We start from the raw sequence: 27,115 nt of genomic DNA, 5'->3' as shown, positions 1-27,115 counted from the left end.
AGGCTGTACAAATAGGTTCATGTTATTGATGACTACATAAAGATGAGAGCTTTTTCCACCTGCTGTCACTTTTAGAGTAGCCGATTTAAAAGGATGTCCTGCTTTTGTCAGAGGTGACATTGGGCTTTTTTTTTTTCTTTCTTACTTCCATCTTATACACAGATAAGCATAAGTAGATGGAAATTCCTGGACTAAACAGTAGTCACTGATGTATTTAGTAAAATTTAACATATTTCAGGACTGTGTGTTGTATTACTGAACTTAAAAAATAAAAATGGAGTCATAAAAAGTGTTATTGTGGGTAGACTATAACATGTTGCAGATAGCTGTAAACTTGATACTCTTTTGTCTGTGTTTTCTAGGACTTTTTGCAAGAAGGAGAACCAACATCCGCCCGATGTGATGACTTGGCAGCATTAAAGAGTAAAGGCTGTCCTATGGAAGATATAGAAAATCCCAGAGGTAGCAAACAGGTGCTGGAAGATAGAGAAGTAACAAATCGTAAGATAGGCGCTGCAGAGAAGCTGAAACCAGAGGCTATTACACAGATTCAGCCGCAAAAACTAATACTAAAACTGAGAGTTGGTAAGGACGATTTCATTCTAGTCTTCAGACAATTTTTTTCTGTCACCACCACATCTGCATTTTTTGTTTTGAATGTGTAACCATTTTGTTGTAGAAACTACTGTTGTTCAGATAACCTGAATGATAGCAGAGCCTTTCAAGGTCAGCCCCAGGTGTTTAGATACTCCAAATACTGTTTGATTTTTATGGAAGGTTAGATACAATATTTTTATCACTTGTTCCTAATATAACTTCTGAGAAAAATAGATAAAGCATGGATTGATAGATATAGTGGAAAAGCAAAATTGTTTCATTTTCAGTGTTTTGTAGTTGATTTTTTAGTGTGGCTTCTTAGAATGAAAGTAAAGAGGCGTGCAAAAGAAGTGATGAGAGCATTTCCTTTTCCCTGAAGTACTGCTGTCACCTAAAGCCTGCATGTCTGAACTGAATGGGTTTGTAGTTTTAAGCAGCAAGATTTGGGGATTTTTATGTAAAATATTGAGTTTCCAGAGGCTAAAGATGTGGACACAGGACTACAGTAATGAGAACAAAGTAGTTGTGTAACATTTCCAGCCCCTAAAGAGAATTTTATTTCATTCAAATGAAGGGAAAAAAACAGGGCTAGTAGCTCATACAGTACTTGAGCATAGTGGAGATTGTCCTTAAGGAGAGTTCCTAGGTACTACAGATGGATTCAAGAGCTACCTTCTATTTACCTGGAACAAGAGCCTGTACTTGGGGTTAGCAGCTTGGTGGTGATTGCCATAATACATACAAGATGATCTGAAGAAGCTTAGCACGATAAGGAGAGGGAAGGAAAGTTAAAATAATGAAAGTTGTTTTGTAATTTTGGTATTGGCCCTATTTATTTCTAATGTGACCCTGTCAGCTTCAAACCAAATTATTGTCCCCTCTGTTGACACAGAAGTTTGTTCATCAGAACGTATGATGGACCTGGGCAACCAGAACCAAACTACCCAAAAGATTATTGCTTTGTTTATAAGTGCTTCTTTTGGTCACAAGTTCTCTGATCAGGGTCTGTGTGCTTGCAGAGGGGGATATTTGCTTTCTGTGCAGGCTCTTTTAAATAATAGGTAAGGAAAATCTAAAGCTTTTGGCTTTTTTAAAAATTTATTTTATTTTTGTGAAAACCATGCTGCACAGCTGTGTGATCCATGTGCTATTAATTTTGCCTAGCTAATGATTTACCCAGTTTTTCTCATATTAAGCAAATGTTTGCTAATTTTTAAGCAGACTTAAGCGGCAGTAATATCACCATTTAACTTCAATGGCTGAGGGTGGTGGGGGAAGAAACACCGAATTCTATTCCTTATTTCATATATAATGGGCAAGAGTACTTTTCCACTTTATGGGGTGGGTAGTTGTTCTGCAGTGTCCTTCAACATCAGAGTGAGACTATATGCTTCTGTTGGCAAAACTCGGTTTGGGCTTACAATTGCAACAAATAGTAACTTGCTGTGATCTTACTGCCATTTCTGTGCTCTCAGCCTGTATTTCATGCGAAGTATCTTGAAATATTCTATCCAGAACTGATGTTTCTTTTATAAACCTATTTAAACAATGGGATTTTTTTAAACTAAACACTTAAAAAATTTTAAGTCTTCTTGGATGCAAATAGATATGGAAAATTTGTGCTATTAGATCTTATAGGAACCTTGTTAAAATTATTGCAAGTATCAGTATTTGAAATTGCAGCAACTAAGGCTAGTGGCCTACTAGTGGCAGGCTAGTATTTTCTACAGGGAGAAAAATACCTTGGAAGTATGAAGTTGGACATCTGAAATAAATACTTACGGAAATTTTTTTTGCATCATAATTTGCTGTTAAGCATTTCAATTAACAGGAGAAAAAACCCCACTTTCCTTGAGTTCAAAACCTCCATCAGTATTTCAAAGACTTTCCTTAAAAATGCATTTTTCTTGTCAGTGCAGTTGTGGAATTTTTAATGGCTTCTGTTTGTTTAATGTCTGAAACAGGGGAACCCCAAACAATTTCGTTAAAATTTAAGAGAGCTGAAGACTACCCCATTGACCTTTATTATCTTATGGACCTCTCCTATTCTATGAAAGATGATTTAGAGAATGTGAAAAGTCTCGGAACAGCTCTGATGTTAGAAATGGGAAAAATAACTTCAGACTTTCGAATTGGTAAGAAAGATTCACCTATTCTAAAAAAAAAAAAGGGTTCCTTCTTGATGTTTTTTGCATGATTACGTATGAAGAGTAATTTTTTTAAATTAGTATTATGACAATTATTTTAATACATAGAACCTATTGAAGAACATAAAAGTACTTAGTGTTGATGGAGAAAGTGGAACATGAACAAGTATGAGAACTATTTCTGATACGTCAGTTCAGCTATACTGCATTTGCATTCTATTGTATTGTGATATAAATAAGAGAATTCCATTTTACAACTTACAGGGTTATTATTGTTCTGTCTTAGGCTTTGGCTCTTTTGTGGAGAAAACTGTGATGCCATATATAAGTACAACACCAGCCAAACTCAGAAATCCTTGTACAGGTGACCAGAACTGTACAAGTCCATTTAGCTATAAAAATGTGCTCAGCCTTACCAGTGAAGGAAATAAATTCAATGAACTTGTAGGTAAACAGCACATTTCTGGGAATTTAGATTCTCCTGAAGGTGGATTTGATGCAATAATGCAGGTTGCGGTTTGTGGGGTAAGTGTGTATTGGTTTTCTTTACTATTAGATGAAATTGTTTGAATACGGCCTTAGTGTTTTACAATGGCTGACATTTGAACACATCATCTCATGCTAGCAAGACAAGGTAGACTAGGCAGACTGTGTGGATACATGCATTTCTCTCATGTAGAGACCTCTAGTGAGCAAATGAAACTGGGAAACGTGAAAGTGCTGATTAGAGGTCATGTTCACAGCAGCTAGATGCGTTCCGAAGACAGTGCTTTAAGGGTTGCTGTAAAAGAGTCAAATTCTGCTCACAAGTGTATGAATGTTTTTATATGGCCTTCTCCTCTTAAATTAACTGGGGCTTTAACTCCGGAAGAATTAAAAAAAAAAAAATAGGAAAGGGCAGGTTAAAGAAATAGGCCCTGCAGTTGTGGGTCGGGATGCTCATGGTACAGTGAAAAAGGGCAGTCCTCTGGCAAGCTCTGTGTTGAGTACAAATCTGAACTAGATTGGCAAAGCTTCATTCTTCAGAGCTTAACACCGGGCTAGCCATAATCTTCCAATTCAGGATTGCAGCAGTGCTCTATATGCATTGTCCTCTGCTCGGGCTGCATGGCAGTGACATAGAAGCGGACTTGGGAGCATTAAAGAGCTGGACTGATGTGCCCGATTTCTAAAATCCTGTTACTCTTCAGATACTCTAATGAGAACTGAACAGACCAAAGTACATTTAAAAAAAAAAAAAAAAAAGATTCTTGCCTTTGAAAGTCCTACAGCAGATGTTTTAGAGCAGACATTTAATTAAATGCAAGTGCTTTTAAGGTTTGAGTGAATTATATGATTTCCAGGGTGACAGACACTCTTGGGTATGGCTTCTCCTAAATCTGTCTACTTTTTCATGCATTTATCTCTCAAGTGTTGGTCCTTATTGCTATGAAATGTATTGGTCCAAAATACCAAAAATCCATTTGTTTTTTTCCCAAGGAACAAATTGGCTGGAGGAATGTTACAAGACTACTAGTGTTTTCCACGGACGCTGGATTTCACTTTGCAGGAGATGGTAAACTTGGTGGAATTGTTTTACCAAATGATGGGAAATGTCATCTGGAAAATAATGTGTACACAATGAGCCACTATTACGTAAGTCTTTACATCATCTTCTAGGGAAATTAATATTTTGCGATGCTTAGGCTCAAAAAAACTCATTAGGTCATCTGGTAATAGTTTCAGACCACTACATCTTTTGAACTTTACCCGTTTACTTCTGTAAAAGTGACTTCTGTATTGAGTGACTTTAGCTTAAATAAAGCAAATGTGCAAGAATTAATCCAGTCTTGTTTGGAAAACTTCAAGAAATGGCAACTTTCACACTATGATTTATGTTGTTGGGTTTTATCCTTTGTAATAATTAATAATTTTCCATGTCCACTGGCAAACTGTGGTAGCTCTGTCCCATTATTTTATCATTTTGCTAGTCTTTGTGTCAGAAGTATTTTACTACTGTAAAAAATTTAAAATAGAGAGCTTCTTGTTAGTTTTTTTTTTAAGACTACTTGAAATCTTATGATGCAGGATTTATGATAAAAGTATATTTAACAACATTGACTTTATGGTTTATTGATAGGTAGATCAGACAAAAGTTGGGAGGAAAAAAACCCCCCACAAAACACATTTACTGGATGGGGTAAACACAATAAGCTTTACAAACTGCGTGTGTTCATATATTCCTAAAGTTAAGTGAGTATCACTCAATAAAAACGTAAAATTAATTCAGTTTTATTTCATCTTTTCTTTATGAAAGTGCAAAAGGTAGTGGTTTTCACTGAGATAAGTCATGGAAAACTACCAAAGGTAATTTTCGGAGAACATTGAGATTAGAGATTTAACATGGAGACTTTAAATGGCAGGCAATATAATAATATTGTGGGGAAAACCTACCTTCATGGAGCATATATGGAATCTTTTCAATGCATGTTTGTTTTGAGAGGTGGTTTTGGTTTAGAACTGTGACATAAACTGGCTAGTTAGAAGTCTTACATATGTTTCTAGAGGTGTTTTGTATTTATGATGTCAAAGTCCTTCTGATTAGTTTCTAGGATGTGTCCCAAATTTGAATTGCATTTTGTGCTTGATTTTTATAGGATTATCCCTCTATTGCTCATCTGGTTCAGAAGCTTAGTGAGAACAATATTCAGACAATCTTTGCTGTTACTGAAGAGTTTCAGGCAGTTTATAAGGTAAAGATAAACACCGTATATTTCTGGTCTCTGTACATTTTCCCCTCAAACACAGACTGACTCAGATATGCTCTGAAATCATTAAAATTGCTTGATTTGAAATTAAAATAAGTATGGAAGTAAGTGATCATGGAAGTAATATTTTGCTATTCACATTTTTATTATTAAGCCTTTTTTTTTTTTTACTTGTTCAAATTGATGCCAAATGTGTATAACTTCCAAAGAGAAAGTGCCCCTCCCCCTTGCTTCTCTTTATAGTTCATAGGTAGGAGGGAATGGAGAACATACTTGCAGTGCTACTTTTTATGAACATTTTTACAGCCAAATAGCTGAGGGGTGTGTGGACACTGAATCAAGAGACACACTTATGAAAGAGTATATTTTGTCCTTTGTGGTCTATTTATATTTCTGATGTTTAAAATTAACTAAACTGCTGGATGTGATTGTGAAATAGGAAATGACTGTGTGAAGGAGATGCATATTTTTCCTCATTTTAACCTAACAAGGTATTTTTCTTTTTTTAGCTATATTGTAAGCTTTTTCTTTTTCACTGGAAATCATCTTTTATCTGCCTATCTTTAATGCACTGGAAGTGTGTTGGTGCTTCTTTAAGATCTTGAAGATATATTGTATAGGGTCAACTTGTATGAGAGAAGGTCTTAGTATTGTATTACCAAATTTAACATGAAAATGCAGAGGAAAAGAAAAGGCTGCATATTTGTTTATACTAGTAGTGCTGTGTATAAGCTCAAAAAATCATGGAGATCACTGGCAACACTTTAGCCTTGTTTTTTTGAAGTACTTGATCTTGCCTAGTTAATCCACTAAAGCATTAAATTATACTTTGTTTGTTAGCAAGACACTAATTTTCCTTTTACTTTGTAAATATTGAAAGGAATTAAAAAATCTGATACCAAAATCAGCAGTGGGAACACTGTCTTCCAACTCCAGCAATGTGATTCAGCTGATCATTGATGCATACAATGTAAGTTCAGATTTTATTTGGATTGTATTTATTTTTCTTACTTCTAAGTTACGAGTTTTTCAGGCAGATACTCCAAGGTGGTTTTTTTTTCCCTACAAAATAGGAAGCTAGTACACTAAAACTATAAATTTACTGCCATTGCAGTAAAACCACATTAGACATATAGATACTATGGCAATAAGAGGTTAGATGACTAGAAAGACGTACTCTTAAAGCCACTTAAAATAAAACTACAAAGAAAATGTTATCATCCATGTTTTCTTTTTTAAAAAAAAAAGTAAAACCCACAACCAAAACCCCCAGTGTTTCTTCAGCACCTTCAGTTCTTGCCTTCTTTCCACGTGGAAGAGAAAAGGGCCATTTTGCAACCTATTGACCCCAAAGAAAATGTCTACATCAGACTTGGGGACTCCTGGGTTTGGCCCCAAAATATTTTCTTCCTAGCTGTGTGGTGTAGATGAGTCACACTTCTCCTTTGGAGTACATGGGGCAAACAAGTTCCTTCAGCGTCTGTGGAGACCTGCCCTGACCCTGTGTAACAGGGTTCAGCCATGAGAAGGGGTCACCACGGGGTGACTATGGGCAGCCCTGGGCTGGTGTTTCTTGGCAGGTTGGAACTTAGCTAATTCCAGTGTGCCTGTGCGATTTGCGCTTGGACTGTCCATAGTTGTGTAATGTCTTCAGCAAAATGCTTATGCACTCAGTTTGAAGTTAGCTAATAACTATTGTTCTAGTCCCTTTCTTCAGAGGTTATCCTGGAAAACAGTAAGCTACCAAAAGGAGTGACAATCAGTTATAAGTCTTTCTGCAAGAATGGAGTGAATGACACACAAGAAGATGGAAGGAAATGTTCTAACATTTCAATCGGAGATGAGGTAAGTTACAGTGTATGTGCTGATACACAAATATAAAATTCATTTAAAATGTCCAACACTCGGTATTTTTTTTTAATAGTACAGACAAAGGTCCTTTTAGTAACTTGGCACTCCATTTATTTTTCTTTGCAGGTTAAATTTGAGATTAATGTAACAGCTAATGAATGTCCAAAGAAAGGACAAAATGAGACAATTAAAATTAAACCACTGGGATTCACTGAAGAAGTGGAAATTAATCTCCAGTTCATCTGTGAATGTCAGTGTCAAAGTGAAGGAGAACCTAATAGTCCAGCCTGCCACGAAGGAAATGGAACATTTGAATGTGGTGCATGCAGGTAAACAAACAGACATTTTCTTTAATTTTGCAAAAGATAAATATGAAAAGGTTGGTTTTACTAATTTTTTTAGTGAAAGGACAAGAATTACTGTTACAGACCTATCCCTTTTAGGATATTTTAACATACAGCCCTATCTCTGCAAAAAATCCCAATGCTGGTTTTCATGGTATTGATCATTAGATTGGCACTGTTCTACAAGTCAGAATTCAAATTCGGCCTTGAGTCAGTCCTTCAAAAGGATATAGGTCTTACTGCCTTTTCTGTTATTTATTTTTTTATTTAATTATTATTATTTATTTATTATTTAATTTAAAGGTCCATGTAATAGGGCAAAATTATGGATTTATGGGACAAAATGAATGGGATTTACTTTGTGATGTTTTTGCAAGTATTCATACTGATTCAATTATATCCTTCTAATGTGAGGTCTGTTGATGTAGAGAAATTCGAAGGCTCAGAATATATATAAATTTTTTTATACTTATGCCTTTGAAATGTCCATTATTGCCCATCACAGGAATTAGATTACACAGGTATTCCATACTATACATTGGAAAATTAAGTAAAATGATACTGGATTTTCTGGAATTACACATAATGAAAGCAGAGCAAAATCATAGAATTACAGAATCCTAGAATGGTTTGGGTTGGAAGGGACCTCAAGGACCATCTAGTCCCAACCCCCCTGCCATGGGCAGAGACACCCTCCACTAGACCAGGTTGCCCAAAGCCCCATCCAACCTGGCCGTGAACACTTCCGGGGAGGGAGCATCCACAGCTTCTCTGAGCAACCTGTTCCAGTGCCTTATCCACCGAGTGGTCCATCCATCAAGTGCAGGACCCAGCACTTAGCCTTGTTGAACCTCATGGTTCCCTGCCCTCCCTTTAATCCTGACCCATAAGCTCTTGGTCAGCTCCTCATCCATCCCCAGGCAGAGCTCCATACACTCCAGCTCGTCATTGACAGAGGGTGACACCCCCTCCTCGTCTGTCCTGCCTGTCCTTCCTAAAGAGTCTGTATCCTTCTATCCCAATGTTCCAGTTCTAGGAGCCATTCCACCTCGTCTCATTGATGCCGATGAGATCATAGCCCTGCAGGTGTGTGCACATCTCTAACTCCTCTTGTTTGTTCCCCATGCTACGTGCGTTTGCATAGAGGCATTTCAGTTGGGCCCCAGATGAAGCTGGCTTACTGGCTGGAATTCCTTTGTGCTGCACTGCAGGTGCTCTCCTGCTAACCTGTGATCATTCTCTAGGCTCTAGGCATCTATTGCTGGCACTGGCATCAAACCAGTAGGAGTGGGATGGATTGAGGTTCCCCTCCCCTGGCAACTTCAGGTTAAAACCCTCTTCATCAGCTTGGCAAGCCTGTGACCAAAGATGCTCTTCCCCTTCTCTGACAGGTGGACCCCATCAGCCCCCAGTAGACCAGGTTTCTCAAAGCAAATCCCATGCTCTAAGTAGCTGAACCCCTGGCTGTGGCAGCAGTCCTGTAACCATTTGTTGGCTCGCCAGATTTGAGTGGCCCTTTCATATATCTTCCCTTTGACTGGAAGGATTGATGAAAAAACTACCTGCGCTCCAGAGTCCCTTACCACTGCTCCCAGGGCTCTGTAATCCTTCTTGATGCTTCTCAGACTGCTCCAGGCTGTGTCACTGGTGCCACGTGAAACAACAGCAGTGGATAATAATCAGTGGACTGCATGAGGCTTGGTAGTCTCTTGGTAACGTCCCTGATCCAAGCCCCTGGTAAGCAGCACACCTCTCTAGAGATTGCATCAGGTCAGCAGACAGGTGCCTCGGTACCTCTCAGAAGAGAGTCATCTACTACTATCACCTGTCACCTTTTCTTAGTTGTGCTGGTTGTTACACAGGGAGGAGATCGCTCCAGCATCTCTCCTGATGTGGTGGGTCTTTCCTCTTCAGACTACGGAGTGGTGTAGCGGTTCTGCAAGGGCACCTCAGGCTTTGGGGGAAGTATGTTCCTCCTACTGGTCCTTGCCATTGCAAGCTTCCATTCTTCTGCATTATTTGCCCTCATCCCTTCTGTGTGTGCCAGTGGGGGAGTTTTTGGCTGTTTGGCCATGGGCTGTGGATCCACCACAGACCATGCTTGGAACCAGCTATCTAACTCCTACTCGGCCTCCCTGATGTTACGCAGTCTTCTCATCACTGCCTGCAGCTCAGCCTCCTGCTGCAGGAGCTCCTCCACCTGGGCACACCTTGTGCAGGCAGGTCTGCTGCCTGTCCCTGCCCGGGGAGAAAGGTCTGGGCATGTCCTGCAGCCTGCGGTCTGCACTGCAGCCTCTTGTCTGGGTGGAGGCATTGGCCACTGCTGGGGTAGCTGGTGTACACCCCCCAGCCAGAGCTGCAGCCTTTGCTCTCAGACGAGTGCCCGCCATTCTGCCTTGAGGGTCAGGTAGAAAGAGTGCCCTTGACCTGTCACAGAATGGTTTCAGTGGAGTCTGGTTGAAGATCAACCTAGTCAGTCACGGTTTAAGCCTTTTTTTCCCCCTTAAGAAGCCTACAGCAGTAATGAAAACTGTTTCTTCTTGGAGAGCCTTGAGAAAAGAATGGTCAAAGCAGAATGGAATTGAGATCTTCTCTAGGAAAACAAGATTCAGGACTTTGGAAAACAGTATTGGTTCCTGCTCAGTGAACTATAACTGAAATAAAATGTAGAATTCTCATTACTGATGGTTTAATATGTGACATATTAAAAACAAAGCAAAAGATACTGACTTTACTCTTGGAGGACTTTTGGTGTAGGATGGACTAACATCTGACTGGTGAAGGTGGTGGTGGTAGTTAAAGGGGTGTTTGAAAGACTGAGGTATGGCCCCCTAACTGCTTAGTATTCTGTAAGTTTGAGGAATAAGTCACTTTGTATCCAGTATTTATAGTCCATGGCTCCGTTTTGCTGTCAGTTTTGATGTTCCCTTTAAGGAGAACAAATTTTCCCATTTTTGTGTAGAAAGACTTCTTAAAGTTGATATCACTGACACTGCTGTCCCCATGATTCCCCGAGGGAGAACAGACCTGTGGGTAAGAACAGCCTTTTGCTTTTGCAACAGTAGCAGTTTCCTGATGGAATCCTTGTCTTTGCCCCGCAACAGTTTGTCAATCACTGCTGGGAACAAGAGCAACCTCCATTTGTTTATCGATATTTTAACCTTGATAATGGGAAGAGTGCTGATCTCCAAAGATCTCGGCTCAGCAGCTCTGAAGATCATCTACTCTCCTGCATGATTGCTGTTCATGGGATTGCTGTTCAATCTTTTCATTGAAACATGACAGCAGCTACAATGAACAGTCACTGTTGCTTAAAAAGAATTATTGTTCTGTCACATGAGAGAGGGGTTAATAGTGGTTATGTGGTAATTTAGTTAGAGGTGGTGACACAGTTTCTCACCTAGAATGAGTAATCAACATAGGAGCAACTTAGTCCAGTTTGCTCCAGCAGCTTCCAGAATGGCTACGTAGATGTCAGCTGGAAATCTCTTGAAACTTTAACTTGGAATATTCCTTGAGAAAATAGTCACTTTTACTCTTGTTCTTTGTGCTATTTTTGTAGTCTTTTTATTGTATGACTTTCAAGTTTATAATGTCACTTGTGTTTTTTACCTTGCAGATGTAACGAAGGACGTATTGGAAGACTATGTGAATGTAGTACAGATGAAGTAAATAGTGAGGATATGGATGCTTACTGCAGGAGGGAGAACAGTACAGAGATATGCAGTAACAATGGAGAATGCATTTGTGGACAATGCGTATGCAAGAAAAGAGAAAACACCAATGAAGTGTATTCTGGCAAATACTGTGAATGTGATAACTTCAACTGTGATCGATCAAATGGTTTGATTTGTGGAGGTGAGAAACTACTTCAGAGTTTTCTGCAGGCAAAACTGGCCAGCAGTTTGCAAGCCTATCAACTCTACCCTGTAGAGCAGTGATACTTGGCTTCTAGATCATAGCAACTTGGTAACAGAGAGGAGAATATCCACAGATTTAGTGATTGAAAATATCTGTTAATAAAACAGCACACTCTGATCATGAACATAATAGTGTGTTAATACACATTTCACCTTCCTTGAATCACAGCTCCAAGAAGGATGTGAGGTGAACTTGACTTCTGTTTATTACAGAATTACCCTCAGGTATTATAGTAAAGAATGCTGAGACAACTGGCCTGAGATTCTAATGTTATACTGGCTCAGTGTAACCACTGTGTCAATAAAAAGAGATAATGACCTCAGCTTACTTGTAATAGTGAGTGCTTGACTCTGTATTTGACAAGATACCAGTGAGATGCTATCTTGAGACTATTCTGAAAGGTAAGTGAAGATTAGAACATGCAAGATCCAGAAAAACACCTTAAGTGCTTGAAACATAACTCTGATGGCAGTTCACTCTGAAATCAAAAGCAATTTAGAAAGTCCTCCAGCAGCCAGTGTCTATTTTGCTGCATGTATTTTTGCCCTATAACTTCCCTAGGCTGCTTTGCATGTGGAAATACTTGGTGGGAGTGTAACTACTGCCTCAGTTTTGACTGTGATACAAAAATAAAACAGAGAAGCCACTAAGCTTTAACTAAATTGTGAGAATGCCTTATCTGTGTGATTTGCTCAGAATACACTATTGCTCACCAGCTCCACAAAGGATAGGAGCAATGGTGGTTGTGTACAAAATATATGGTGACAGATAAATATTGACTGAAATATTTTATTCTCAATGGAGGAGGGGTGTGGCCAGAGATCTTTCCATTTCATCCCAATCACCCTTCTGGAGATATGGGTATCTTGTGTCCTGTGTAGGGAGTGTAAGGAGCGTAAAGTTTGGTTGGGTGGATGAGGTCAGACGTACAGCAGCTGAATGGTGGTGTTTTAGGAAGCCAGAGGGGTTTCATTTTTCTGTGTTGTGAAGTCTTAGTGTATTCCTTATCTTTTTTAGGTCTTGCTTTAAAAATTTATGTAGTGATAGGTACAAAGATGGTAGTGATCACTGCATCTATATACATTTCAAATTGTGAACTGAAGCAGTGCTGTAATGCTCTCCACCCAGGAGATATCACCATCACATTATATTGTTCCTGATCAGCTTTCCCTAGTCTTGTTATTTTGTTTATGAAAGGAAGTCCAAATGTAGGAGAATGGGAAAAGGGGAGAAACGCCTGTAAGTAGGTTTTAAAGGAGCTAAAATTTATTTTGTAGTTCTTAATTCATTAGTGTCTTCATTATCTCACCACCGGGGTTTTCTTTACCCTGTATCTATCCTGAGATAGTGAATATTTATTTCTTACTCTCACAATTTATATTAGTTTTATATTAGACTTCATTTCACTGTAGTATCTCTTCAATGCACAGGAAACGGTATCTGCAAATGCAGAGTGTGCGAGTGTTTCCCCAATTTCACCGGCAGTGCGTGCGATTGTTCTTTGGATACTTCTCCGTGTATGGCATCTAATGGGCAGATTTGCAATGGAAGAGGAACCTGCGAGTGTGGGACCTGTAATTGTACAGATCCCAAATTCCAAGGCCCCACGTGTGAAACATGTCAGACTTGCCTTGGTGTCTGTGCAGAGCACAAGTGAGTACCTAGAAAACCAAGTCCCAGCTTCTGTGTATTTGAGTTTGTAGTATATGTGCTGAATTTTTAAAATGAGGCTTTTGATACTGTGCTTTATTCTACCCTGAAATGTAGGGACATCGTGTTATATCATCCCTTTAGACAGTAAAAGTTGTTGGGTGAGAATCAATAATTACAAACAAGACATTATTAATACAGTATTTTGATTACTTCAAGTAGGCCAATTATTTCTTAAATGCTTTCCCTGATGTTTTTTGTTAGGCATAGAAATGTGTACATTATGTTAAATCAGTTTTGACCGTTCAGATTGACTTGGGCAGGTTACAGATTTCCCCTATTTCATGTATGATTATTGACAGCCAACCTTGTGCAGAGCTGGAGGGAACATAGGTCTGTAATGTGACAAGCTATAAAGTCCCATCATCTTGACCTTTTGAAATTAATGTAACAAAAGTACATGTATACTGTGCAATTTCTGGAATAGTTAAAACTTCAGCTAAGCTTTTTGCTTAAAATTTCTATCTGGAACACTATTAAAAAGTCAAACTATCCTGACAGTCAAAAACTAAACCTAGATTTGTGTGGTCCAATGAAATTTTTATCCCTGCCTTTGGAAATCCAGGTTTTTGGAAAACAAGCGTTTTCTGCATGGAAACGTTGAAATAAGTTTATGATTAGTGGCTGGGCTGATTCCTGGCTTTGTGCAGCTGAGTTGAAGGTTTTCTCTCAGCACAGTCTTTTTAGTATAAAAATCCTGTTCAGCCTGCTTTTTTCAGTGAGTTACTCAGAGCGATATCCTACTGTAAAGCCTGTCATTCAGTTTGTTCTTTTTAACCTGTCTCTCAGATACTGTTTCACTGTAAATGTTCTGTTCCTACACTGCCTTCTCTGAGAGTATTTGTTTTCCAGGTGGAGGTGTTGAAAAAGTTTTAGCCTTATTTCCTTTTAAAGATTTAGGTAATTTTTTCTTTTTTTTTTTTCCCTTTTTTCTTTGCTGTTCTTGAAGCTTGTGAGTCCTTCAGGGAAAGAGGAATGTATTAATCTTTTGTTAATCACAAGGTACATAAACATTCTGGCTAGTAAAAAGCTGTGTCTTGCTTTACTTTTTCCTGGCCTTTATGTCAAAAAGGGTTGGTTTTGTTGGGGGGTTTTCCCACATTTTCTTCTTTGCGTTTCTTTAGATTAAATGCTAGAAATCTTTCATGATTATATTAAAAAGTATTGCTTCTGATTTGTTCTTCTGCAGGGACTGCGTTCAATGCAGAGCTTTCGATAAGGGAGAAAAGAAGGAAACATGTTCTCAGGAATGTATGCATTTCAACATGACACGGGTAGAAAGTCGAGACAAGTTGCCACAGCCTGGACAGCCTGATCCGTTGTCTCATTGCAAAGAGAAGGATGTTGATGACTGCTGGTTCTACTTCACATATTCTGTCAACTCAAATGGCGAAGCCAGTGTTCACGTGGTAGAGACTCCAGGTATGAACAGGATGTTGTGTACTCTCCCTTCATCTTTCCTGTTAATTCATGCAGCTTTTGTGTACTGCGAAGTAGCTCTGGCTGATTTGCATGAGGTAGATGCATTTGGAAATAGGTGCCTATTCCCTGAGTGAGAGTTGTGGATGTCTGGAACTTGAGTGGCTTTAGAAAAACATAAGTCTCTCTAGATGTAGTTTTTTCAAACTTTCAGGTTGACAGAAACAGGGTTTGTTTTTTAAAACCAAAAAGTCAATCGGATACGTATATTTGTTAAAGCATTTCATGTTCCCACTTGACATACTTTGCCAGCTTGTTTTACCTGTCCTGTAGTTAAGTCCTACATACCTACATTTTTTTAATTTTTTTTTTTACTGGGCTTGTGCTACAGGTTAGAAACAATGGTGTCTCTGGGATTTTGTTGCTTTTTTCTTTTCCTTTTTTAATAATATAGGACGAGTCTTACACAAAAAAACAACACAAAAATGAATGCTCTCCTGCAAACTGCTTAAATTATTTCATGCTGGGAGCCTTTGCTTTTACTTAACTGAGGTACCTTCAAGAATAGGTCTGAAAGCCTTTTGCTTAGTTAATCCTTAATAGTAAACCATTCTTAATTTTTGTTTAATCTTCTGATACAAAAAAGGGAACAATTCTATAGCTCCATCAGTAATTTACCATTTATTTACAGTAACTATTGTGAGTTTGAATCACTGGATGTTGCATCTAACAGCACAAAAATTCTGGTTTTGTACATTAGCAGTGTCTGGTCCCCCGATTTTTATAAGCCTGACACAAAATACACACCTTGCTTGTTTAGTGCTGTATTCTACTCAAGGTACTTTCAGAATTGATCATTTGGGTGATCACTTAATATAGATCAGTGGTTAGTGACTCTTAAATAAATACCACTTCCATTCAGAATGTTTTAAATTTTCTAAAAATGTAGTCCGAAGTATAGAGGAGGACCTTGAGCCCCATCTTCTTTTAGGACACCTCAACACATGTCCTACACTTTGGGATCTGACCTTTTCTCAGTGGATAAACTTCTGTTGCCCTAGTTAAGAGCTGAATCAAGCTTTGATGCACCAGGAAGCACCTTAAATTTTGTGCCATGCAAGTGGTGAAGGAACAAGTTCTGTTCCATAGAGCTGTATTCAGTGGAGCAGACACTTGTTCCTTACTGGTTTGCAAGGAATTCCTGTGGTGCCCCTTCCATCTTCCCTCACTCCTGTGGAGGCAGCTACCAAGATGAGGAGTCTGCAGTTTTGGGGAGGGAAGCAGTGTTCCTGTTGACAGCACAGGAGTTGCATTTATTTGCTTCTGACTCCTTCAGTCTATGCATTGAGCTCTGGAAAAGCCTTTGTTCAGTTTGTGATTATTGAGAATTTTTTATTAATAGAGGAGTTGGGGTTTATTTTGCAGGATTATTATTTCTATGTCAGTCACCTTAAATAATTTTGCACCTTTTCAAACATATTTCACTTATTTTGAAAGTACATATTTAAAAAAGACACATCTTCTTTGGATAAAAATATTTTATTCCAGCAGAGACCAATTCCCAAGATGAGGAAATACCCTAAAAAAAAAACAAAACCAAAACCCAACAAAACCAGTCTCAGAAGAAAGTCATTACTTGTACCTCTGTATTAGCTACTAACAATAACAGCCATCTGATGTAAAATGAGGAACACCCTTTTTCTGTAACACTGTTGATAGAGTATGTGGGGACTGTTTTTCTAATCAGTATTTGTACTGTAGCTGTTTTATCCCTCCAGCACCACCTTTGACTTGGAGCTCTTGCATGTTTAAAATACAGCTGCTAGTTATTTTACTCCAACACTCTAGATTAATAGCTTAAGGGGTTACCAGTGTGTAGACTTTATCATCAGAACATGAATTGTGCTATTGCTAAGATCAAACACAAATTAGAAGGATAAAAATAAGCTGGAATGTTACAGGATGTATGCATTCCAAAACTTCCATTATTTCAAGGGAAAATAATGTTGGCATATCTCTGATATTCAAAATACTGGCTTCAGTACAAAATAAAATTTTAAAAGCATCTGGATATGCATTACCTTCAGCATTTCGTAAAATCCTGCTTCCCTTGCTTTGTTCCCTAGAATGCCCCAGCGGCCCTGACATCATTCCCATTGTAGCTGGTGTGGTTGCTGGAATTGTTCTTATTGGACTTGCGTTATTATTGATTTGGAAACTACTAATGATCATTCACGACAGAAGAGAATTTGCTAAATTTGAGAAGGAGAAGATGAATGCCAAGTGGGATACGGTAAGTCAAGAGGCTTTTATCTGTCTAAATACAGATAGTTGAGGAATAAATACTGTCTAAATACAGATAGTTGAGGAAGAATAGAAGATTTTTGTTCACGTGCCTTAAATATTTCAGATTGTATTCTTGTCTTTTGGCCTATGGAGGAACAGAAACGTCCTTATTTTCAGCCAACTTAAAACTCATTATGTGTTACATCTGGCTGGGGGGAGGGAACCAAAATACAAAAAAACAAACCCCCACTCTTCTTTGAGAAGTACCTCATGGGTTCAAAAAGCGAGTAGTAACTTCAGTTGAAATAAAATTTCAGATAGAAAAGGCGATGGTGACAGAATAGTTCAGCTTTGCAGTTCTACCACACTTTACAACGTGTTATTAAAATGCTTATTAGAAGATGAGGGTCACTTTTGTATGAAGTGAAGAAGAAAATTTTACACTTAGGAAAGAGATCTTGTAAATACTACAGGTTTAGCTGGGAGATTTCAATACCTGGTCACAAAAATCATGGCAGGTACTGGTTTGTTGAAATCTTCCCAACCCCTTGTCAATGGAAAAGCATGCAAGAAAAACAAGCCTGTGGTATATAGGCTTACATAGGCTCTAGGGTCACTGCCTTGGGGAAATTCAGGGAGTCTGCTAATCAAAAACCCTTTGCTACAGTTCTGTAGAAGTCAACACCCACGTATGCTTGATGAGAGAATAACTTTTTTAAATATCTTAGGAAGTCTTTTGGTTTTATTTAAGAAAATTAATGAATTCTATGCTGGAAAAAAATATTACTAACACTTTTCTTTATGTATAGCATGGTTTTTTCAGTGATAGTTGAGAATGTTACTTTTTTTTCCTGTTGAATTATTCGCCATTGACCATTTCTTTTACTTCAGCAAGAAAATCCAATATACAAGAGCCCTATTAACAATTTCAAGAATCCAAACTATGGACGTAAAGCTGGTCTCTAAGTCTCAGTTTGTATCTTCTTTCATTTTCTTCCTTTTTTTCCCTTTGCATGTCACTTCAAACTCACTGTGTGTCACAGTCAGTTAATCATAGTTTGAATCTTGCTCAGTTTATCTACTGCTGCTTTGATTCTGGGGTTTTAAAGAATGCAGCTTGAAAATTTTTAACTTGTTTTGACAGCAAGATTGCTTGCTTACTAATACCACCAGTACTGACTTAAACTGTTCTACAAATGATTTTTATTTTTTTTTTCCTGGGCAGGGGAGATAAATGTGTGGCTATATAATAGAACAGCTGTTAGGATTGAAGAAGTGCTTTGGATTGTGGAGAGACACAGCATTCAGGGGAGGGTTTGTCTTCTGCTTCCTCAAATCAGCAGTCAGTTTGTTTAAAGTTGATATGTTTGCAAAGCTAGTTTAGATATTCCTCAGATATCCCAGCCTATAAATATCACTGTTTTTATTAGAATAACTCTGGGAACATTCAGAGTAGCCTTCCAGATTTTTTTTTAACTGCTTTGGCTTCTTAACCTAGTATAGAACTAGCTTGTATTTAAAGTGTGAAATGCATATACTCTACTGATCTGATAAATATGCATCTTAATTTTTCCATCCCTATTTCTATTGAAACTGGCAATGTCACAGTCCTTGTATACAGCCCAGCCAGCCTGAGGGTCTCCATTGGGGGGGGGGGGGGGGGGCGGAGCAGGGAAATTAATGAGAGGAGGAAATGTTCTTGTCCCCTCCAGATGCATTTTTCCCCCAGTTTCTCAGTCCCTCCTAAAATCAGCCTGCACACCTCATTTCTGTTTGGAAATGCTGATTTCAGAAACAGCAGTATCCAGAAGAGCAAGTCAGCAAACCAGAAGTGATGGATGTATTCTGTAGACTTTGAGGTTGCACTTTTTTGAAGCTTTAGGTGTTTTCCTCCTTCCCTGGGATCCCCAGCTGCTGGGGGAGGAGTGAAAAAGGGAAGGCAAGATGGGGAATGGATGTCAGAAGAGCGTTGAGAGATAAGAAGTACAGAGATCAGATTAGAGGGAGGGGATTGAAGAAGTTGGGAAGGCAGCCACATCCCTTTAAATATCCAAGAGCTTTTTTCAGGAGCCAATGGAAGGAGAGGATCTGTATCTCTAATTTTATTCTGGCTGCTGCCTCCCTTTTCAGTGTTGTACACAAAAGATTTTTGTAAAGGAAAAATGAGGGGAGAAAGCAGGAATTAAGAGTATTTAAGCTCTTATCTGTCCTCACTGGGACAACATTTTCTAATACTTCGTGTAGTGTTCTGAGCCCTTCCTTGATGAAATATACTTTCCTTTTCTCTTTGCAATCATTTGGCTTTCCAGTGTGTCCAAAACTGATTGTACAAATGTTCATTTTGCTTGCCACACCAACCACATTCACTTCCTTTCCATTTTTCTTCTCAGAATCAATTATTCTGGGGAGGAAAAGGGGTTCTTGTTACTTTCTAACATTTCAAATAATCCATCTGGTTAAGTCTCCGTTACCTTCTCTTCTGCTATTCACTGAATTGTATACTTTCTGTTGCATGCAGGACAAGCATCTAACAAACCATACAGTGTGTAACTTCCATTCTGTGCTCTCGTTCTCTACCCCATGACTCTCAGGATCTAATGTCCTCAGTGCTGTCATTTCTCCTTTAAAATGTACTTCTTGCAGAATGCTTTCCTCTTGTGTAAATGGAGGGATTGACTTCTGCCCTTTTGTTTCACTCACTATGAAGACTAAGAGTGTGGGTTTTTTTAAACATGACTTCATCCTCTTTGGTATTCCTAGAAATATCAGAACTTTGGGAAGAGAGGGAGGTGGGTTTAGCTTTATTAGCCGCTGAAAAGGTGATCAGTATTGGCAGAATAAGTGACCCACAAGAAGTAAAAGAAGAAAATCCTCCTTTCCCCTATGACTAAGATTTTCCTGGGGTTTTTAGATTGTTGAAGTAACCCTTCATTTAGGTGAAGAAAGAGTTGTCTTGTGTTGCCAAGGCAAGAAAGTAATCCGAAATCCCATTACAAGAAAATTACGCTGCCGTAGGTTCCCTCTGGGTGTATACCTATGCAATAAAATAAACTGCGTGCAGTTTGTGTCACCCTTCCCCCTCTTTCACAGCAGCCATACGCACATGTGGCTTGGTTACTGCAGCACCACAAAGCTTGTCACGGACCAGGCGCCCAAATACTTCACGGTCGTGGTCCGTGATGTGGTGAATGACGTGTCACCACAGCATCCTTCCAGTTGATGATCAAGCCAGCTAGGTTGAACCGAATTCAATTTGTCCTCAGCCTGCAGCACAGCTACTGTCTTAGAAAGGCCTGGCGGCAGTGAAAGGACACTGTCTTTGCCTGCCTGCCTGGTTTGGATTTGTGCCATTAAGAAAAGTATTTACTGGCTGGCAGGCTCACCGCTTTCCTCTGGTCTTCCAGTCATGGTAGATGATGCCCTCTGTCGTCTGTGTTGCCCTTAACCTCCGCCTTTGGTTCATTCTGTGATGCAACTGCTGTAATTATGGGTTGACAGATGACTCTGCTGATATTACTGTAAAATAATGATGGATATTGATGAGAGCTGAAAATAGTAGGAACCAGCTCTTGAACAATATATGTGGGGGAGTTTAAATATTCTAGAGTGCAGTTTCTTGCAGTGACTTAAGACTTAAACTCACTATAAAGATAACTTAAGGAACTGTTGAAACAGCGAGTCCATGGAGAAAAAAGGAGTAAGAAGGTTATTCAAACATCCTATATATAATAGGTTCATATTCATGCAACACTAGACTGAACTGTTACCCTCTGAACAGCCCGGTCTACTTGAAAATGAATGCTGTTGCAAGAACATAGGTCTTTATTCTCTGCTGAAAGTACTTATTTTTAAAAATATCTCCATCTTTATTTTAATGTATTTCACCCGATCTTTTATGTAGTATTGTTTGCTGATTTTTATATTGGTTTAAGTGTGCACGGTGTTTTCATTTATAGGGGCATGCGACAAACGTGTTTTCCCTAACTTTGCATGCTTAAACCAGTGTATTCTCTGCAGTGGCCTAAAGAAAAAGTGTTTATTTAAAAACAGTAGTATTTGTCTAAGACAGCAAGTTTGGAACACCATTTTTCAGTGTCCAGTTAAAAATCTGGAATGCTGCTGATCTCTGAAAGTTCGTACCATGTGCCAGCTGTGAGGGGCTCTAAGCAAGGCGAGACTCCTGTTGGACTAGTGGACATTTATTTACTACTTCCACGTCAGTTTTAGTAACAAGCTATCTGTGAAAGACCTCGCCAAGCCAAGGCTGAGGCACAGTGATCGAGTGTGGCTGGAAAGGCCAGGGCCGTGGCTGCCTGTCTGACAGAAGATGGCAGGGGAGGAATGGCAAATCCATTGGGTGCCTGTGGGGCAGTTATAGGCAGTGGAGCCGCAAGAGCCATTTAGGTGATAAATGCAAGGTTGGGTTAAACTAAATAGTTCTCTGTGTTGACTGAATGTCCATTCTTTGTCGTGGGAACTGACACTGGACTGACGTGGGGAAACACCTAGTTAAGTGCCTTGTTCAGTGACCTAAATCCCACCGTGTGCTTCTGAGAGTTCTTGGGAATGTAAAGTACAAGGGAAGGCAGTACAGTGTTTCCATTTCTTTGTAAATAGGGCTTATGCAAAATAATGAGCATGTAAATTTAAAATTCTGATTTCTCTTAAAAAAGCATTATAGTAAAAAACTTAGTCTTATTACACAAATTGCACTTTAAACCTGATCCCAAATTCAAATTAATTGTATGAGCAGCACCCTGCAAATTTCCGAGTTTTACTCCTAACCTTTAGACTAATTTCTGCACTATCTGACAGAAGTTATCTCTTTTACAGATGAGATAATGTAAACACATACCTCCCTGTATGTGCTGGGGGGAGTCTGTTTTGTAAAATGCTGAAGGTTAAAAGCACAGTATAACAAGTATTACATAATGCCTTGCCACTGAAAAGCTGTGCAATATCTTCTAGTCTGCCTATGCCACAGCCTATTAAGCTTACAGACTTTCTCTGCATCATCAACTTTACCGATTTATATTTATATTTTTAAGAATTCTCCATTAAAACTTGTCGAGGAAACAAACAACGTACATTGCCAAGAACTTTGAGGCATAATGAGATACTTCAGTTAGAGCTTAAATCCCTCATCCGGATGCTTTCTCCACTTATATCTTACTATTGCAAAGCTTTTTATTAAAAATATTTGGAGGGGGAGTAATTTGGCATTGATTAATTTGTCTGGCTGAGAGCTAGCCACAACACTGTATTTCCATGATGTAAAAAAAAAAAAAAATAAAACAAATCTGCCCATCCCTTTCCAAATCAGTAGCTGATACACTTGTAATCAAGCTAGAGTTGGCCTGGGAACTGATAGAAGGGTCTTTTGCTGTTACTGAGCATTTGTGAAGCATAGCCAGCACTGGACACCTGGTTCCTTCTTCAGCCCAAGCCAGGTGACGTTAACTCAGATCGTGAGTGAACAGAGAACCTCGATTTCCGCTGTCCAGCAATCCAGGTTCTGGCTGGACTTGTGAGACTAGGCTGGAGTCTCTCAGGTCTAGGTGGGATTGGATGTGTCTCATTCCTCTTTGTGTGTAGAGAAGCTGGCTCTAAGGAGAAACACCCTTTCTCTGTGAAAGGAACCATGGCAGAAGGGCGGTACACCAGCTAAGTGGTCTTCCTTAGCAGCAGATACTTGGCCCATACCACGTCTTGCAGATAGAAGGCAACAAACTTCCTAGGAATTGTGATATGAAAATTTCATGCCAAGCTGGTTTCCTGCTTGCATCGTCACCTTTTGGCACATCCTATGGTATTCCCGGTTGATTTTCCAGGTTTATGACCCTGAAAAAACAGACACACCTGGTGTTTTGTGTGTCTAGGGGGAGGATTTCCTTTAATTGACTGTAGGAAAAATTGTTTTAACCTGAAATATTTTAAACGCTGTGTAATTTAATAGAGCAGAATTGAATTAATATGGTTATATAGGCCATCTCAGATTGAGGGGAACCGCAAAGGGAGAGAGATTCCCTCACTGCTGGTGAAGGCCAGGCACAGTTCTGGCCAGAACTGCACTCGGGCTCACGTCTGCACTGTGCTGAATTTCCTCGGGAATTATTTGTGTAAGCACAGAAAGAGCTTCACGCTGGTAAACAACATTTATTTCAGTTGAAGTTCAGGTTGTGATAAGAGCACTGTACTGCAGATCCAGGCTGTATCAGTAGAGTCCCAGCAGTAGCCCTTTCTTCTATTAACATTTATCTATTAATATTGAGTTCAAGCTGTTCATCATAGGTGTGCAAGGATACCACAAATGGAGTAAGGTTTACTGAGATAAAAGGAAACCTGGGAACAAAGGAAGCTTAAAATAAGCTTAATTTAGAGGTTTGCAAATCTCAGCAACAGAGATGTAAGTGGTTGATCTGTAGGCATTTCTCCTAGCAGTAGAAATAATGTTTTGTAATAATTACAGCGTTTGCACCAGTACAGAAGTTTCTTAGTTTTAACTGTACATCTTGCACATATGGGAGTTGGGGGGACCTGCAGGAATAAAATGAGAATGACAAGTACTAAATGTTCAAAATATATATATTGAATGTGTATTATCAAAATAGTACAAGCCTTTCTTCTTTGTTTCTAGAATTAAATTATAATACAAGATAAGCTATTTAAATGTTATTATAGCAGAATATGGTCTGTCATGGTTTCAAATAACGTTGTTTACAATTCTATTCTTCTTCAAAAAATGATCATGGGCTGCAGACCCCTGAGCTGGTGGCTCAGCCCTGAGATGGCCGTACGGGGTACAGCAGCTTTAAAGGAAATCTGTGGTGTAAACGGAACAGGACTGTGTGCTAACCCTTTGCTTTATTAGCTGAGCATGCCTTTGTTCCAGTTGCTAGACGGAAAACTAGTTTGTCTTCAGCTGTTTGTGTGTACAAACAAAACATTAATGGGTCTTTTCTTAAGCTAATTTCTTAGGCTAATTTTTATACTTCTTGCAAATGCAGTGCTTTTTTTCATCTCTATAAATGTTAATATAAATATATTTTCTTTTTCTAGGGTGAAAATCCTATTTACAAGAGTGCAGTGACAACTGTGGTCAATCCTAAATATGAGGGAAAATGAACACTGCTTGTATAACTTCACAACACTGTATGCAGCATAGCAATTTTTGTAGTCACAGTAAGATAGATTTAGGGCAAACTGCAGTGATTTTACTAATTCATTACATATAGTTTTGTTTTCCTGTGCAGGTTTTGAAAATGTACCATATGTAATTTTTTTTATTATTATTTTTGCAAATGAAAGTAATCAGTGCCAGGGATCTGACGGAAAAAAAAAAAACAAACTTGAGACTGTCGCTTAGTCAGCTAAGGTCACGTGGTGCCTTTTTGACCTTTCCCACTCCTGTGCTGTGAATCCCGGTCTTCTGCAGGGCGTGATACCGCCACGGCGTGACTGGGAGATGGTTACAGCAATCAGCATGAGGGCTCTGCCTAGCCATTTAGTATTAAACTTTTTTAGCTTTACAGGGAAATCAGGGCTTGAGTTTGCAGATATAATTAAATTCATGTAGCATGGAGCTGGTGGTTAATGGTCTTCGACTCGCTAGAGGTATGATTAAGTATATGGTAAGTTGAGTATGTTGGAAGTGAGCAGTGTAAAAGACTGAAAAGTGTGCGCATACTTAATTTTAATTTTTAAGTTGCTTATTGCCAGGTTATGGTTAAAATGAAAGGGCTTGAGAAGAATGTTAAGAAGGAAAAAATAGCTTTAAAACATGTGCCATTACTGAAAAAGTTGCTAACTGGTAACTTGCTTAGTTTTTCTTTGTAAATTCAAGCCCTGGGTGGCAGTATCATGAAGTACCTTACCAAGACATCCTCAAAACACATAAGGGCCTTACATCATACTGTGTCTTTATTCTGTAGTGTTTCCTTGGTTTAAAGCCTGGTGCTTTGTCACCCTTCTAATCTGTTTAATGTATTTGGTTGCAATTCATTTTGTAATATTTTTGTATCAACACAAGCTTTTTTTTTCCTTTTTTCTCGGGCGGTCTTAGCTGTAAATTTGCCTTTACCCTGTAGCTAAGATTGCGTAGTTTGTCGTGTGACATGAGTCACGCATCATTCTTGACATGTGCCATGTATATTTGCCTCTGACCATTCAAACTGCATCATAGTCATTCTTGTTTTAAGTGCCTTTTTATTTTAACAGATGTTCACTTTTTACAGTGCTATTCCTGAAGTTATTTATTAAATAAAAGTACCTTAAAATACTTAAATCTTGTCTCTTTATCTTGCAGAAGTTGATACTATTCAAAAAACCTGGGAATTGTGTCTATTTGGGCAAGAGGTAATAGAGATTGTAATAACACCAAATATGTCCTGTAGATCAAATCTGAGGCAATTTAAGCAGAGGTCATCTCGGTGACACACGTTAGCTGGGCTGTAAAGTGCACAAAGGCCAGGGTGCAGCACAGCACCCCGTGTTCCTGCAGCGGCTGCTGGTGTAAAGTCCCAGGCTTCTCTTGACATGTGTGCTGGAGTAGTTCTGTGATTCAGTAACTGTTCCAGCAGACGGTTATGTGGTTAATGTTGTTTCACAAGACAAACAAGAAAAATGACTCTGTTTTTAGGAAAAGAAAGTCTTCCAAATTTTGTTAAGGGTATAATGTTCTAGATAGATTATTAAAACCACTTTGACTAAATACCTTCCTAAAGTATATTCATGGAATCTGTATGATTCTTTTTTTATTTTTTAGCTGTTGGTACTTCAGGCTTTCCTCAGGAGCTATGGGGATCTGTTCTGAAAGTCCCTTTTAACCTCCATCTGAGGACTGAAGGAGCCCATGAAGGGAGGGAGCATGGACAGAGAGCATGGGCGCTGTGTGTGTGTCTGTCAGTCTCCATCCCTATGAGGGAAGCAACTGGCGACAAGGATCCAGGGGCCAGTTGCAAGGTGGACGTGGTTGTCCAAGGCCAGTTACTGGAGGGATCCACAGTGTGGTGGGGCAGGCAGGTGGACGTGGGGGTGGGTGCGTGAGGGGGAGGTTTGCAGCAGCCACCGCACAGGGGGAGAGCGTGGATCAGGGGCAGCTGCTGGATAGACTGAGTGTACGCACCCTGCCGAGGGAGCGCTGGGCACTATGGACCATCTGCACATCCCACTAATGGGGCTCTGTTTGGGTCTGCTGGAAAGGCAAAGAGGAGGGGGCCCTTGGTCCTGTTTGTGTTTCCTGCCTGCGATGTTGTGCGTGTACGTATGTGCTTACTGGGAACACATGCTTGGGCTCAGTACGGGTTGGACCTGGGGATGCGGAGCTGCTGCAGCATTGCCTCTCGGGCTACTGGATTTGCCAACATGTACCTTTTCTGCTGGTTGGTGCAAACAAGAGCAAACTCACCGATGGGAGGAAGCTGTGCAATGATTTCGCCTGCTGTCCTTCATAGCAAAGTCCACAGTGCTGCTCTGGATTAGTTCTTATGTTGGGAATGCTCTTTCTCATATTACCTTTCTGACTGAGTGAACCAAGCCAGCCTGCCAATGCCATCCAACCTGATGCAACATAAAGCAGTGGGAGCTGCCCCTGTGCGTACAGTTTCTGCTACGTGTTCCTCTTGATACCAGCTTTATGGAACTGCGACTTGGCTCTGGCCAGGAGTAGATGAGATGCTATTTGGATGGTTGAATACTTGCCTCCCTTCCTACTGCTTTGGTCATTTCCCCAACAAAACTGAGGATTTTCAATAGCCGCGTAAGAAAAGATGCAGAAATTTCTTCTACACACAATCTGTATTACTTGTCTGTGAAAACAGTCTTCACTGGAGACAAGGTGGCTTAAACAGAAAGGGTAACTTCTGACCTTTATGGCTGTTGGCTTTTCAGTGTCCTAGAAAGATTAATCCCAAATTTCTGTGTCAGACTGTATCAAAGTTCCCTTCAGTTCTCTCTTACCTCTCTGGAATCCTGAACCAAGCAGAATTCACATCACACGGAGAGCGGGATGCTGACCTGCAGTAACTCTGATCTTAATGATGTCGCATTAACCTGGTTCTGTCCTCTCATCTGTGTTACCTCTTCTGCAGTTTCC

At 39.4% G+C, this 27,115-nt stretch overlaps 1 protein-coding gene across 3 annotated transcripts in view; it reads left to right on the top strand.

Annotated features, from left to right (window-relative positions):
* The window catches only part of ITGB1 (integrin subunit beta 1), a 47,713-nt gene extending 22,407 nt beyond the window's left edge, over positions 1–25,306 (top strand). The window contains exons 4-17 of one of the 3 annotated variants that reach the window (XM_054815324.1): positions 363–585; positions 2,562–2,732; positions 3,031–3,269; positions 4,224–4,379; positions 5,381–5,476; positions 6,372–6,461; positions 7,196–7,336; positions 7,469–7,671; positions 11,306–11,544; positions 13,038–13,260; positions 14,507–14,739; positions 16,863–17,029; positions 17,914–17,994; positions 24,082–25,306. In XM_054815324.1, coding sequence (XP_054671299.1) covers positions 363–585; positions 2,562–2,732; positions 3,031–3,269; positions 4,224–4,379; positions 5,381–5,476; positions 6,372–6,461; positions 7,196–7,336; positions 7,469–7,671; positions 11,306–11,544; positions 13,038–13,260; positions 14,507–14,739; positions 16,863–17,029; positions 17,914–17,988 — 2,256 coding nt within the window. In that variant the 3' untranslated portion in view covers positions 17,989–17,994; positions 24,082–25,306. The remainder of the gene's footprint in view (positions 1–362; positions 586–2,561; positions 2,733–3,030; positions 3,270–4,223; positions 4,380–5,380; positions 5,477–6,371; positions 6,462–7,195; positions 7,337–7,468; positions 7,672–11,305; positions 11,545–13,037; positions 13,261–14,506; positions 14,740–16,862; positions 17,030–17,913; positions 17,995–24,081) is intronic. The other 2 variants (XM_054815327.1, XM_054815326.1) reach the window with 2 other exon arrangements.
* Positions 25,307–27,115: the final 1,809 nt, after the last annotated feature.

Source organism: Grus americana, chromosome 2 (assembly GCF_028858705.1).
Source record: "Grus americana isolate bGruAme1 chromosome 2, bGruAme1.mat, whole genome shotgun sequence".
In the NCBI taxonomy this organism is placed as follows: domain Eukaryota; kingdom Metazoa; phylum Chordata; class Aves; order Gruiformes; family Gruidae; genus Grus; species Grus americana.
The sequence above is the reverse complement of the archived record's forward strand: the minus strand, read 5'-3'. Positions and strand labels throughout refer to the sequence as shown.